At 42.3% G+C, this 15,403-nt stretch overlaps 1 protein-coding gene across 1 annotated transcript in view; it reads left to right on the forward strand.

The window, feature by feature from the left end:
• TSPAN7 (tetraspanin 7) overlaps positions 1-15,403 on the forward strand; it is an 86,586-nt gene that overhangs the window by 68,867 nt on the left and 2,316 nt on the right. Inside the window, exons 2-6 of the mRNA XM_088521916.1 lie at positions 1,190-1,378; positions 3,460-3,534; positions 5,173-5,268; positions 6,686-6,841; positions 11,096-11,179. Coding sequence (XP_088378042.1) covers positions 1,190-1,378; positions 3,460-3,534; positions 5,173-5,268; positions 6,686-6,841; positions 11,096-11,179 — 600 coding nt within the window. The remainder of the gene's footprint in view (positions 1-1,189; positions 1,379-3,459; positions 3,535-5,172; positions 5,269-6,685; positions 6,842-11,095; positions 11,180-15,403) is intronic.

The following is a 15,403-nucleotide window of genomic DNA, read 5'->3' on the forward strand; positions in this document are numbered from 1 at the left end:
TTGCTGTCGCTGTGTGTGTGCAGGAGGGATGGAGGAAGGGCTCCTTGGCCTGCTCGTACAGAATAACTGGACAGGGACGTGACTGGGGATGGAGCAACCAAGGTGCACACCGTCTCGTCAGTGCTTTTTGAGGCAGCCTGGGGGAAAAAGAAAGTTAAGCAGTTGCTTTCTTTTTCCTTTGAGAGGGCTTTTCCAGGATTAATTCATAACACCCATGGCAAACTGGAAGCTTTTGCAGAGCTGGCGCTCACGGACGGCACTTGGTGTTTTGTCCTTGGGTCACTCCATGGGAACAAAATCAGTCTTGAAGCAGATGTGTCAGCTCTGAGGCATGGTAAACATGTGTGGTGAACCAGTATTGGTGGGGATTAAACTGCTGCACATCTGCAAGGAAATCGGGAGTGCTTTCACCTGCGCTGCTTCCCCTCCATCACAGTCCTCCCTTACCTGCATCACCTCTTCTCTGAAGACTACCTTAATAATTTCTTAAATTCGGATTTTAACTCACTCATTAGCAAGATAGAGCCATTGGATTCCCAGTGCTGAGACCCGTTGGAGCCTGCTCTGAGCACTAGAGCAAGGCGGGTGTGGGCATCACCCCTGCTCCAGCTGCTCCTCGGTCCTGGCGTAGGGCGCCCCATAGACCCGCCCTGTGACCCCATGACCAGGGTAACTCAGTGAATAAACTGGGGACGCAGGGAAAGACTCTTCTTCCAAAGTAACACGCTACAGAGGGTGCTCATGTCCCTGAAACTGGGTACTTCCATGTTAGGAAGGACGGGACAACAGGTAGAAGGTTTTGGTTGCGCAGGTAGTTTTCATGGCAAAACGCAGGACATGAAAGAAGCAGTGCTTATCTTTGGCTTTTGTAGGAGTGGTTTAGTTGGCGTGCTGTAAGAGCAGAGAGCACGTTTCAAGCCCCAGTGGTGCTCTCTGCAGGCAGAACTCTGTGTTGGCCCTTGGCCATGGTCAGCGTTGCAGTGATTAGTCCTAGAGGTCTGTGCTCCCATGTCACCTTTAATGAAACATCTCCAGATAATGGGAATTAATTTTTGCAGTCAATCCCACTGCAATTAGTCGGAGCCTTGTGGCTTCCTTTCACCACAGTGACGCTGGGTCAAACCCATGTGCACTGGGTTTGGATGTCTTTGCCGGTAGCTCCTGACTGTTTTCTCCTCTTGCTTTACAGATCACAGGTGTTATCCTTCTTGCGGTTGGCGTCTGGGGCAAGCTCACTCTAGGCACATACATCTCTCTCATTGCTGAAAACTCCACCAATGCCCCCTACGTGCTCATTGGAACGGGAACCACGATCATCGTCTTTGGGCTTTTTGGCTGCTTTGCCACTTGCCGTGGCAGCCCATGGATGCTGAAGCTGGTAAGTAAGCCAGAGCACCGTATGTTAGCGAGGGAGAGGTTTTGTGGATGTAGTGGGATTTTTTTCCCCCCCTTAAGTTTCACCAGATGTTAACATGTTTTTTTAGACATGGAAACCAGGCTTTATTGACCTTAATGTTCAACATGTGTGTTTTTTTGGACAAAGAAGGAAAAAAAATATTCTTGCCAAAACCATTTGGTGATTGAATATGAATGAATTTTGCTACTGCACAGCATACAGGCCCATGTGTGAGCAGGGGTAAAATGCTGTTGCTGAGTTACTCTGCGAGTAATCCTATGATTCTGATATGAAATCTATGAACAAAATAGTTGTTACCTTCTAAATGAACATTTTTTTTTTCCTCCCTATTCTCCCTAGCATTCACTAGAATAAAATAGGCCAACCCCAGAAAACTAAGCTCTGCACTGTATGTTTGTCCACATCTCAAAAGCAGAATGGAATTGAGGCACATTAAGCACAGACCCAGCAGCCATCTCCCTATGTATAATTTTCTCTATTCTGAGTTTTCCAGTCTGCCTTAAGATGCAGAGTAGCTATAGGTGGTGAATTAGAGAATTATAAAACGGTGTTTGTAGTAGTCAGGAGTAAAATTTTGCATATGTAATAATTTAAAGGGTGGAAGCACTTGTGAAGCACTGGTAGGAAAAGGGCTTGACAGTACAAGGCATTTCCTGCTAGGATATTTTGTGGCCGCTTTCTTGAGGTGATGAGATGATTCTTGTCCAGTTCCCACCAGATCTGAAAGGGGACATCCTGAAGGAGTTAGTTTCCTAAACTGGTGGCTCAGTAGGGGAGGGTGGTAGATGTAGATGGGTCACCAGTCGTGTAGTGGCTGGCCAGTGGGTCTCAGGCTGTCCCTAGCTGTCAGGGTGCGTGTAGTGGCTTGTCAGAGTTACCACAGCCCAGGTGAGGGCAAGATAAAGGGTGAAAGAGGATATAAAGCCATATGGAAACAGGCCCTGCTAGTTGCCCCATAAGTCGCGTGGCTTCTTTAGAGGTAAATCCTCCGACTTACTGTAGCACAAGCTGTTCTGAACACTGGTTTTATTTTCATTTTACACATAAGAAACACTTGAAAACTGTGCTTCTGTCTCGAAAGGAGTACTGACAGTGATTTGACAGCTGCACTGATTATAGAGAATACCTTTTCTGATTCTGCCTTCACTGCTGTCCTTCCTTTCCCTCTCCCAACAACTTTTCATTGAAAATAAATTTCCTTCTTTCCATGAACTCCTATAAGCACTGAATTTAATTTAAATTTTTCCTTTTTAATTAACCATTGAGTTATTTAGCACATAAAGAATTTTTTTTCCTACCAGGAGATTAAGCCTCAACTTCAGATGTGACCAACCTACTTGCCATTTTTTTTCTTTCTTTTTTGTTTTGATTGTATGCATTTCAGGTAGCCTGTGAGCAACTACACTGCCAACTCTTTGTCTCCAAGGCTTGATTAGTTGTGAATCCATATGGTTCTTGAAATCTAAACATGGACCTTGATCCAGCAAAGTGTTTGGGACATCCATCTATGTATTAGTACACATAGTATTACTATGATAATATTTCCAGTGATGTTAATAGTTCAGTACACACATTCAAGAAACTTTGTAGAGTTAGGCTTCAAGTTCCAATCTTACAGTGAGGTAGATATACATGAACCACCAATAAACCTGGATAAGCCTGTTTATTTTACTTGAGTGCCATACAAATTTAAAAGGTCATTTGTATTCCTTATGACACGATCAAAACCTTAGTGGCTTGTGATCCATCTCTGCTATAAGAAAATGTAAATTTATATGAGAATGCTAAGAAACGTGCTGATAGAAATGTCAGAAAAGCTAGTAAATAGAGAATACATATTATTTGTGCTATATACAAACTTATATTCATGCAATAACTTATGTAATTCTGCCTAAAGAACATTGCTTTTTTATAATATCTTAAAGACGATGTAGAACATCTAGTTAAAATCAATGTGATTTCATGTGATAACTAAGCAAACTGTGCTGAGGGAAAAAAAAAACATGTCCTGTTCAGCTTGTCCTTGCTTCTTTTCTTTTCAGTATGCCATGTTCTTATCCCTGGTGTTCCTGGCTGAGCTAGTGGCTGGCATTTCAGGGTTCGTGTTTCGCCATGAGGTGAGTGGAAATGTGCTGAGGTTACATACGGCAGCACTTCTCTGTGCTGGAGTTACTGAAACGTCCTGTGGAACGCAAAGAATTTGTAGGTGGCTGGGTTCAGCAGTTTCATATTCATCTCCAAGGTTGCAGCTGATTTCCAGCTATAACACATACTGCTCTTAAAAACTGATATGTTCCAAATGAATGGGTTTAGTCAAAGCTTTTGGCCTCGGCTGGCTGATACTTACCCTGGACCTATCATTTTTTGTGTGTCCATCATTCAAGGTCTTCTTTACCTGTTTGCGTATGCTGAGAGCTGCAAAATAGATTAAGTGCTTTTTTCAATGCAGCTTCTTCAGCTAGGCAAGCAGTTTATATAAGGCAGAGAATGTTTTCTGAGAATGTTTCATCCAAGCTGGCTAGTTTTCTTGCGCTGTTGTAAATCCCGTATGTGCTGTGTGAGATTGTTCTTCTATTCTGAGAATAGGGAGAGGTTAGAAATAGCATGTGGTAGGAAACAGGGACAAAAGGAAGCTTTAAAAGAGGATGATGATCTAGATTTGTACTAGCACTCTACGCCCTATAATCATGACTATCTGTGATTTTAAGTCCATGGACCTGTATGCCATTAGTACTGAAGAAGGACAAGCCCAGAGACCTTCTGTCTCTTCTCTTTGTGTCAAGTCTCTTTGTATTCATTTTGTGGTTTCTTCTTTGGGGTTTTCCCTTTGTATAGGCTTTTCTGGGGTCTACCTTTACAAGTGGTGGACAGTTTTTAATTTGATCCTGAAATACCTGTCCATTTATTGAGGGCCTCCATTTCGTCCGGCCTCGCTGGTGGCCTCCTGGGTGTCATGCTGCCGTTCCCTTTCAGGAAAGGCAGTCTTCTGTGAAGATCACAGCAATCAAGTTGCCCAAGTCATCTGCCACTCATCCCTCCTACTGCCTGGTTTGAGTCCTTTTGTGGTGACGTGCCTGACCCTCTCCAGCTGAAAGCCCTTGCTCCTTACACAGGCACCTCTGGTGCTGTGAGCCACATTGCTCCCTGCTCCAGAGTCACTTCTTCTCTTGATGTCCTCTGTCTCCTGGCTGGGACCGTGTGGCAGAGAAGCACAGGCTGCTCCCTTTCTCTAGCATTGCTCAGATCAGCACTCCCAGCTCTCTGGCATATTCCTCCTGCCCTCCACCAACCCAGGCTTTGCACAGAAACTCAAGTGATGTGTTCTCTCCTAGCTTCCCAGAGTGCCATGATTTTTCTTTTTATTTCTCTTACCTTTCACCTTCCTCCTGCCTCCAAAAAAGTTCAAGCCTTAGCTGCATAATCTGAAGCTATCAGTTTGTAAGTCCCTTGCACAGGATCTTCTTTACTCTGTTATGTATGCCAAGGATCAGGACCCTGAAGCTTTTGCTTTGAGATGGGACATGGCATTTTTTTGCCATCTGCCTTTCCTTCCAGACAACTTCTGTTGAACTGAAGGAGTACACTGAGCATCCCAGTAACCAACTTTTTGTGTAGTGCTCTTACATCAGCACCCAAGCCATGCCAGTGGAAACGTGCCTTGTTAGGGTTTAAAACACATTTGTTTCCCCCAAAGACTATCTCAAATTTGCTTTTCATTGTTCACATCAGCTGTGTATTCTTCCCTCTCCTCTTAGATCAAGGATACTTTCCTTAGGACATATACTGAAGCAATCCAGAATTACAACAAGAATGATGAGCGGAGCCATGCAGTGGATAACGTCCAGGAAAGTGTAAGTTTGAAATAAGATATTAAAAATAAATAAAATTATAAATCAATAAAAAGTCAAAAAGTAGAACATGAAGTGCTGTATTTTTTAAGCAAAATGCAGCATTTAAGTTTGATATTGCTGCCCCATTCTGATTACTTGCTCTTCTGGTTGCTTGGCTGTTTCATGCAATAGCAAATCAGGTTTCTGAATGCTTGACTTGATACACTGCCCTGGCAAATCAGTGGGAGCTTTTCCATACAGATCAGTGAAAATGGGTTTTGTGCTAGTCTCCCTAAGGAGTCCTGTTTTGTTTGGCATGTTCACTGGATACCATGCCTAAGGCATCAGTGGATACCAAATGACAATATTTCAGAAACACTACTGCAGCAGCATCTTGTTATGCTGCTGCTTTGTCAAATTAGTCAAATTAGGCCCTCTAATCTTGGGCCTGGCCTGTGTTAGGAAACTTGTACCATTTGGATGGAAATGTCTTAACAACTCGTGAGATAAACTCACAATAGAGACTGGTAAAACTGGTCTTAAGAAAAAGCATTTCAATGGATATACTTCTATAAGGGGGTTTAATTTTTAATGAACTCAGTGCAATCTGTCTAACAAAGAAAGAGCCTGTGGTAGTTGCTAGTTGTTGGTACCAGATCTTGAATTAGATTTAAAGCTGGTTCCATCTTTAAGGATTGTGGAAGGTGGGCAGCATTATTCTTAAAGGAGTCTACTGGTAGATTGTAAGTAGAGTTACGATTTGACTAGGATTAAAGAGAAGTTAATAATCTAGCATCTTTCGACAACAATAAGCAGTGGCAGCAGTTCTGTTCACAAATACAGTGAAAGACTTGGCCTGGAGACCTAATGAGTTAAATTCAAGGGGAAAAATGGAATGCATTCTGCCTGAAGCAAGGACGGGAGGACCAGCGTGGCTGCATGCCAGTGCTCCAGAGAGATATGTATAAAATAAATGTTTTTCCTGTTCAGTAGTGGAAGACAAATAAATAAAGACATGAAGAAAGTAGGAGAATGTTTTGAGGAACTTTTGAAGGAAGAATACAGTGTTCACTTCCATGATATAAGGTTGCCAAAAGCACTGGGTTTTATCCATAACCTGAGGTAACAGAGGTCAGGCTTGGTGGTCCCACAGTAGTGAGAGCTGTCTTCTTGCAGCGTTGGAGAGATGGATTAGATATCCCATGAGAAACCCTTTCTGACCTGAGGGGTGCTGGGACAGTGAAACGGGACGTTTTCCAGCCTTGCAGTGGAGCACAGGGCAGAGCAAATGCCACAGCAGGGCTGCCTTTATTTGGTTTGAGTTTTAAGTGGGCATTGATGATGGTTTAAATTATTTTGCTGAAAGGGAAAATCTTGTTGTTGCTGTACTTTTTTTCATTCTGATTCCTTTTGGTTATCTACCTCTTCTTCCTCCTAGCTGAGCTGCTGTGGCATTCAGAGCTACACTAACTGGAGCACCAGCCCTTATTTCTTCAAACATGGCATCCCTACAAGCTGTTGCATGAACTCCAGTGACTGCAATACTCAGGATCTGCGCAATATGACTGTGGCTGCCACTAAAGTAAACCAGAAGGTAACAGTAACTTTGTGCCAGAGGCAATGGTTATGAAACCATCTAGCAAATCAGTTGAGCAAATGGCTGCTAACAATTGTGTTTTGATTCAAATGCTTGATTGATAAGAATTGTGTTGTTTATTGGGATGAAGTGATTATAAGAATTGACTTTACATTCAAATTCTTTATGCGCAGAATTTTTGAAATGACCAGGTGCAAGGGGAGTTTGCTCCCCTTTCTCATCACACTGGTTCAGGTACAGCATTGCACAAAGATGCACTGCTGAATAGGCAAAGGAATATATAGAGCGTGTGCACTTGACTGCAGCTAGCACATCTCTGCTTGTTTCTGCTGAAAACTGTGGGTTTTTTGGTTTGTTTGTCAGTGCTGGAGCCTGTCGTCCCAAAAAGAGGAAAGAGGGGTGATTAAAAGAAAGCATTGCAGTGGGATGGGTATGTTTACAGAGTCTGTTAAGAAACATAGATGCATGCTGTGGCAAGCATCACACAGCCAAACTGACCCCTCTCCTGAGGTCACCTAAAAAAGCGTGTTGGAAGAACAGAATCGAGGTAGAGGAAGAAATTGAAAAATTGGGAAATAATAATAATAATAAACACAAAAAGCAGGAGGGTAGAGGGAAAATAATGCAGCACATAGAGCAAATATTGCACTGTAGAAATGCAGCTCAAGTTATTCCTTTAACTTCTGGTGCACCGTCTGTTCTTTCCTTCTCACTTAAGATTTGCAAAAGATGCAACAAGACAGTTTGTAGATAACAGGAAAGGTTTTGCAGACAAATAGACAAGTTGAATTGCAGCATAGATGAGTCAGACTTATGGGTGATTTCATTTGCCTTTTCTATTGCCGTGGTATCTGCTGAATACAAAGAAAAAAAGAAAAAAAGAAAAAGCCTGAGTAGATAAAGGGGAAAATATAGAAATACCTGCTTGTCTTCTGTTTTAGTCTTTTGTACCTCAGACACTCCAGTCAGGAAGTTGGACTGCTGACTGAAAACAGTCTTAAAGATCTTTCTGTGTGAAGCACTCAAGTGGATGGTGTTTTCTAGATTCTATACCAAAAAAAGGATAACAGAGCATTATCTTCCACTAATCTTTTCTTCAACCACAATAGTCTAACAAGAGCCATTTGTTACGAATATATTTGGAACCATAGTGACTCAGTCTTTTAAAAAACTCTCCAGAGACAGGTAATCTTGCTATGTTGCAGGAATATAAAGGATAAACAGTTCCAGTGGTTTGCACTTTGTAAAGTTGTCGTGATTTTCCATTTTTTGGAGAAGAGGAAATTTCCCCTCCAGAAAGGGGAAAAAGCTCTGTGTTGCGTGTGCATCCGTGATGATCGCTCTTGTACTGCACTAGCGAGTCCCACCGTACCCGTTTGGGAGAGCTGTGTGTTTTGAACCTTGCCCAGCTCCACGGCCCTGCAGATGCTGCCTGCGTTGCCATCGTGGCTCTGGCGTTTCCCCCAGGCGTCAGACTTCCTTTGCATGCTCTGCATAGCATGTGTGCCCAGTACATCCCCGTCCACAGGCAAGTTCCTCCTGTGAAGGCCTGAGCAGAGCAGCTGCAGGAGGAGTGACCTTTATCCAGTGGTTGTAACTCACTTCTAGCTGTGTTGATTCCTAAGAAGTTGTGAGCCCCTGTCACATCAAAGGCACAAGTCAGCAGACAGAAGAGGACTGCTAATTCCTCAGGAAACAGTTGAATTAATTATTGCATTTAATTACCCAGAGGTAGTCAAACATTCTGTAACATCTGAGAAACTCTGTCCAATTCCCCCATGTCCTGTGATAGCCATCTCTAAACAAAGATTGGAAAGAATTGTGTTCAACAGTTGTCAGATCTTGGAGTTAGCCAAATATGAACAAGGTAGGGTGTTTCTGAAAGAGGCATGAGAATAAAAATGAAGTTGCAAGAAATGTTGTTGGACCTTGTGCTTTAATTTCAAATAAGGAGCAAACATCATCGCCTCTGATCAAAGCCCCATGTTCTCATGGGAATAGGTATCTCGTTCTGTTATGTTTTGGAGAAAGCAGAAAATGTGTATGTGTCTGTTGTGGAAAACCCTTATTATTGTTTCTATAGAAAAGCATATTTGAAAAATCTTTTTGGTGGATCTAGCAGAACTATCAGACAAGTTCTCAACAAGTGATCAATTTACCAGCAGTTTATGAGGTCTAATGATAACTTATCCAAAGAAGCTTAAACTAATGGTCTAATTGCAGCACTGAAAGACAAATATTATTAAATCTTTTTGATAACTCTGCCACTAATTTCTTAGCAACTGTCCTAAATCATTTAATCTCTGTGTCTCTTTTTTTGATCTGAGATTAGGCTAATACCTAATTCTAAGAACTGTTGTTAGGATTAGCTGATTCATCTAGTGGTTTAAATCTTAAGTGGTCATTACCAACAAATCTCAAAAACTCATTTTCTCTAAAATCTTAATAAAGGAACAAATGTGTGGCGTTTCAGTGATATTTTCTAAAATGTCATTTCTACCTTCTGAATCAGCACCCAGTTGTATGCACAGTGCTCAGCCTACTTTTGTGTTATTTGTGCAGCTCTCGGGCGTTTCTTGCACTCTGATCCGTGTGCACAGTGAGGACTGAGCAATTAAGCCATATTTATGCAATACACTTCAAAAAACAGACTACTGCTATTTGGGAGAATATAGTCTTCACATGAGGAAAGTGATCAAAACTATCTATCTCACTCACATATGCTTTTAACAAGATCAGTCCCCCTCAAATTGCCATTACTGTTAGATGTTGCATCTTTTGAAGACTGTCGAACAGAGCAGATTTCAAAAGAGTTGGGAGAACTTTAAGCCATGTAAAGAACTGATTGAGAAATCTAATTTCATTTCATAATGTGTAAGGCACATCTATAGCTGTTTGATGTGCTAAATAAGTAAGCTTAAGTCTAACATACAGTAGACTGTTGTAAGGCATAATTAAGGTTTAATAAATAGGCTGTACTGGTCTTGAGTTATGAGTAACTTGACCACTTTGGTACTTTCAGGATTATATAAGATGTATTCTGATATTACATAAGAGATCAAAGAAATGATACTACCTAAATTGGAATGGCCTATCTTTAACAAAAGACATTGTTTCAGTTATTTTATGTGCAACATACTGTCCTTAATTCTTGCAAAGATTTGATAAAGTGTTTGCAGATTGTGTACGGTGGGGGCATGTGAATGCACTTCTGACTGGTAGGACTGGAGTCCAAACTGGGAAAGGGAACTCGCTGTTATTTATGTTTTTTCCAACTTCAGATAAAGTGGATAAAGTTATTCCGTGAACTAAAATGCCTTGGGACTGACTTCAGGCTGAGAGTGTTTTCGGTTATTTGGTGTGGCCAAACAGACTGAGAAATGTGCTTGTATTTTGTAGGCAGACGGGTTTGTAAAGAAAAAAAAATAGATATTTATCTTTTATCCAAGTTTTGTTTCACATGTTTAGATGCATTTAGGTACCACAAGCTAGGAAAGCTAATTACAAATGTTTTTTGGGGGAATGGGGTAGGTGTGGAGAGGTTTGGAGAAAATAAACATACTGAGGGGGCACACGTCAAAAAAGCCTGTCCAGAAGAAAGGATGTATATGGATTTGCTCGCCCTCGTGGCTACTGTGAATTGAGGTACAAAGAAGTAATTCAGCTGGTGGAATTGGTGTCTAGAGACAGAAATATGATTTTTGGGAACAGGAAGGGGATTTTCATGGCCTAGAGGAAAAAGAAAAAAAGAAAAAAAAAAAAGAAAATGCACAAGACCCTTGACAACTTAGTTAAATATTTGAAAGTTCTAAAGTATTCCATACTTACCTGGTTACCTTTGACAAAGGCAAGCAGAGCTCTCACCACACACCTGAAGCATGTGGGTATTAAGCATCTGCAGTCCTAGGAGATCCACATGAATTACTCTTTTTTAACAGCCTATATTGTGTTTTATTATTACTTTATAGTTTGGTTTCAGACCAAAGCTGTATTAATGGTTTCTTTTAAATCAATGATGGCTGATTTTCTTTAATATGTAATCTTGGGAAAATTAGTGCAACATCATATTTATCTTTTAAAAATATCATAATATATTTGCATCTAAAAAGAACTGTTTTTGTTACCTCATTTCCTCATACAATTAGAATTGGTATTAAATAAAAAAGTGATGTTGTTTAAGTGAGAGGTTTGTATCTATGTGTATGAGGGACGGATATGCAGTGAATGATTATGTTTGTCTCTATTTTCTAGGGCTGTTATGATTTGGTGACCAGTTTTATGGAGACAAATATGGGAATCATAGCTGGAGTGGCTTTTGGGATTGCATTCTCACAGGTAAATGCATAAGTACACTTTTATTGTGGGGGGCGGGGGGCAGGGGTTGTCACTCCCCCGTCCCCTTCTGTTTACCTAACCTCAAGGAAGGAAGGATTGCAGTGAGGGACCGAGCACAGCGTGCTCATTAGTCTTGAGGTCATCTGTTCATTGATTTTCTTTTTTTCAACTTAAATGAAGTTTCTCCTTGGGAATATCAGTTACGGTTGAGCTAATGACTAGCTCTAGGAAAACAACTTGTCCCTCTCCTGGGTCAAATAGAGGTTAACCCAATAAAACATTGGCTTAAATGGAGCATAAACAGCTAAGAAGACAAATAGCTGATCTATTGTTTGGATAGGCTTCCCTCTTCTAAACACTGTTATTTTTCTTTAAAGGCGCCTAGAATTCAAGCAATGTTAAGCTAAGGCTTCTCCATTCTGGAGAATGGAAAAGGAGAGCCTGGAAGGGGCAATTGGTTTTGGTAGCTGATTTTTGGTGGCTTTTTTTTTTCCCCTTTTAGCATGGAACACTGAACAGAGGTCTGTCAAAAACAGAATATTAGCTCAAATTCTTTCCTGCACCAAAATGAGTTTGGTATGGAAAGGAAAAGAGGAGAGCTAAGAATTGGTTGCAGCTCACTGACATTCAGCCTGTCTCTACCTAGATGGAAGTTAGGGGAACTAAAAGGTCTGCGGAGAATCTTTTAATCAAGAATTGGCAGGAAAAGACTTCCATCGTGCAACAAATCTGACTCTCTCACACCATTTACTTTTTCTACAAGGAAACAAACAAACTCTCCAGGAAATATGCACAAATTCGAGAGAGGGGAGTGCAGGCAACACAGGACTGATGGCGGGATGTAGCAGCAAAATGCATTACAGTGTGCAGGGTGCCTGAACCACTTCTGTTTGAGAGCCATCTGCCTTGCCTCTGTGGAGAGCGTTGGCGTGACTGTGAATGCTGTGCTCAAAACCTCTCTGTGACACTTCCATTTGCTTCACTCGCATGATATTGAAAACCTGGGGCCTGAGGCACCACTTCAGAATAAATATTTCTATTGAATGATTTATGGGGTTTTTTCCACATTTGGAAAAATTAGGTACCAGGACAATGTATGTGACTTTCTCTTAAAACCTTGGCCTTCAGGCTCTTCAGTGTAAGTGCCCGAAGCTCTGTGGACAGTGGTCCCTGTGTCCTTTCAGTCTCACACAACCCAAAGCAGCCCTAAATATGGGTGGGCTCACATCAGCTGTCTTCTCTGCTTTGGGCATATTTGGAAAAGTAGCATCTTCTTGTCTCTGTTTAGATGCCAGAACCCCAGTGTTGAGAGCTTTTATCCTATTTCCTGTGAACCACCTTGGTTCATCTTACCTCCAGCCACACAGAGCTCCCAAAGAGCTGATACCACATAGGGTGGTGAAATCACCCGTTTTGAGTTGTGAGGAAAGGGCGGATTTTGTTGTTTCCTTTTTCTCTCTCCTTTTTTTTTTTTAATAGGCTCTTCTAGTTCTTGTTGACTTGTCACAATTGTCCTGGTACTTTTCCAGACTTGATTACAGCTTGTTACATGCACCCGGGATGGAGAGAACAGGAAGAGCTGGAATCGTTAGACTTTTGGTGTGTGCCTGGATGTTGGCCTGAGGTCACCAGTCGCTCCTAAGCGTGGTAGGGGAAGGCAGGAGATGCAGCAGCGAAGGAGAGCAAAGCCTGCAGGATGCGGTCCCTGCCACAGGAGCCGTTTGGCGCGAGGCAGGATGCGGCTGCGCCAGCTCCGAGCAAAATCAGAGCGTGTTCGGATGTGGCGTTGGCGGCTCGCTCTGCCCAGTGGCACCTGGCTCTCCTGCCAGATGGGTCTCGCTGCCTGCTGGAAGTGCAGGGCTTTGCACGCTGAGCAGATGCAGCAGGGCAGGAAAAGCCTCCTGGACGTGTGCGAATGTTCACAAAAGAGAGAAGGGTGCAGAGGAGAAACACGCACCTCTCCTGATGTGCAGAGAGTCGAAGGCACTAGTTCCTGACAGATCTGTTTTGCTGGATCCAGTTAAGAATGGTGTTTACAAACTGATTTTCGGTTGACTGTGGCTGGCAGTACTGCCAGGCAGTGTTCCAGCTGTAGGCGACGTTTCGCTGTTCCTACTGAGAATAGTTCTAATCTAAATAAAAGACAAATTAGATCATTTTGCTCTTCTACAGAAAAGTAAGCTCAAGGGCCTTTCTTCGCACGATTTGTTAGGTTTTGACTAGCGAGTGGAGTGTGCTGATTCTCTAAAATGAGAAAAGTGATGTAATGGCATTACACATATTTTAGCTCTGTCATAGACATCTCGGTCAGAGTTTGAAAAGCTGTCGTGTTGCTGACGTGTACGTGTGTTGAGAAACAGACATTGCTTCTCAGGTCTGAAATAATAAAATACATTTTGATTGTTTTCTGGAATCTGATGCCAATGCAGACTTCCAGGTGGAATAATTTCAGTTTAGCAGGTGCTCTTCAGAACAGCAAAATGCTATCTGCTTTCTGCCCAGCAGAGAGTAAAATTATGCAAGCAGTGGAGCTGACAAAGAGTTTTGCCTGGAAAAAGCTACAGTGCAAGCGTTGTCTTAGGGATCACAAGAGACAAGGTTTGGGAGGCTAATAGATTTTGGTTGTGTTAGGTAAGGTTAATTGCCAAGTAAGGGACTCTCAGTGAAGTGATAGGGCCAAATTCTCCATTTTGTATTGAGAGACGGGAAGGCAGGTGCCCTCCATATACTGCAAAATGAAGTTGTGGTCTTGTGGGACAGAATCCTTCGCTACAGTGCAGTGTTCAGTGGGCACCCTGATTGTTAACAGAAACGAGTAGCTCTGCCTGCTTGTGGACACAGCTCTGGTAAAGTCGTCACCCACCTTGCCTGGCGCAGCTCCTGGCTGGATAAGGGCCAGGCCGAGACCTGGCCTCTCTTGGATACTCCATCGTGTAAGAAATATTTTTCAAGGTTTTTACTGCAATTCTGACCAGCGTCTGCACTACTGTCTTAGAAGAACAAGTAGCTGACTCAGAGTAGCTGTGTGTGGACATGCTGAAGATGAGGAAGGGACTTTTTGGCAGATGTTCTTCCTTGCAGATGCTGGTGAACTCGGAGGACAAACTGATGACAGGGCAGTGCTGTTCTTTATCTCTAAGTGCTCTTTTCTCTCCTTACGCCTGTGACACACAGGCTAGCAGTGATGCACACAGTTCTTTTCACTCGTGCTTTCCTGACCTGGGGAAGGTAGGTAGGCTTCTCTCTGATCCCTTGCACAAGGGTTAAGGAGTTGGAGACAAGCTTTGGCATTGCATGGAAGAGAGAAACTGGGATCCAGTACATATGACTTGAAATCTAATATATGGCTAAGCTTGCTCCTAAACACTTACCACTGTTCATTCAGTGTTGAAGGAACATGCTTTGCCAGAAGCATGCCCCAGCACATGAGGCTCTTGGGTAAGTGATATGTGACATAAAAAAGATTCTCTCTCCTAAAATAGTCAGAAAAACAGGATGCTTGAACTCTGCGTATGGAGCATATGGCAAGAAGAAAAAATATTGCCCCAATCTGTTATTCGTGATAGAGAAAAAAACAACTTAGTTTACCTGATCCACTGATGAACTTCCAGTTAATTCAACTCAGCAGCACTCACGTTTTTAGACTTTACAGAGTTCCAAAGAATGAGGAAGGGTAAAGATACCAAGACCAACAAAGAAATGGATTTTGGATTTGCATTCCAGTTCAGTATAATGGGATACAGTATATCACAAGACATCTTCCAATCGATGTGAAATAACTACGTAAAAAGCTAGATCTCATGCATGTGGTGGAAGGCAGGATTGCTGGGAAGTTGCTGTGGATGGATTTCAGTGGTCAGATCTGAGGTGCAGTGGTTTCCAGGAGAGATCTCCAGTGTAAGATAAACAGTGCCTGCCCTGGGTCGTGCTCATGAGAACCAACTTAGATCGAGAGCATGGTAATAAAGAGGACGCACCTAAGGGATGCTGGTTTGCCAAGCAGAACTTTGCAATGCTTAAAAAGTTTTCTGCAGCAATACCAGAGGTACCAAGGCAAACCTGTTTTGCACAGAATAGTTCAGGAGACCAAGATAATCTTAGGAATAAGATAAAAATGAGAGAGAATACCAACAGAACCAAGCTTGACACTTCTCATGATGGAGTGATATTTGAACATTGTCATTTTTAGTTCTCAAAAACCTGGGACTGTAAAATGAAGAAAAT

The sequence above is a fragment of the Tinamus guttatus genome, unplaced genomic scaffold, assembly GCF_059628265.1.
Source record: "Tinamus guttatus ecotype Peru unplaced genomic scaffold, ASM5962826v1 Tinamus_guttatus_pri_ptg000008l, whole genome shotgun sequence".
NCBI lineage: Eukaryota > Metazoa > Chordata > Aves > Tinamiformes > Tinamidae > Tinamus > Tinamus guttatus.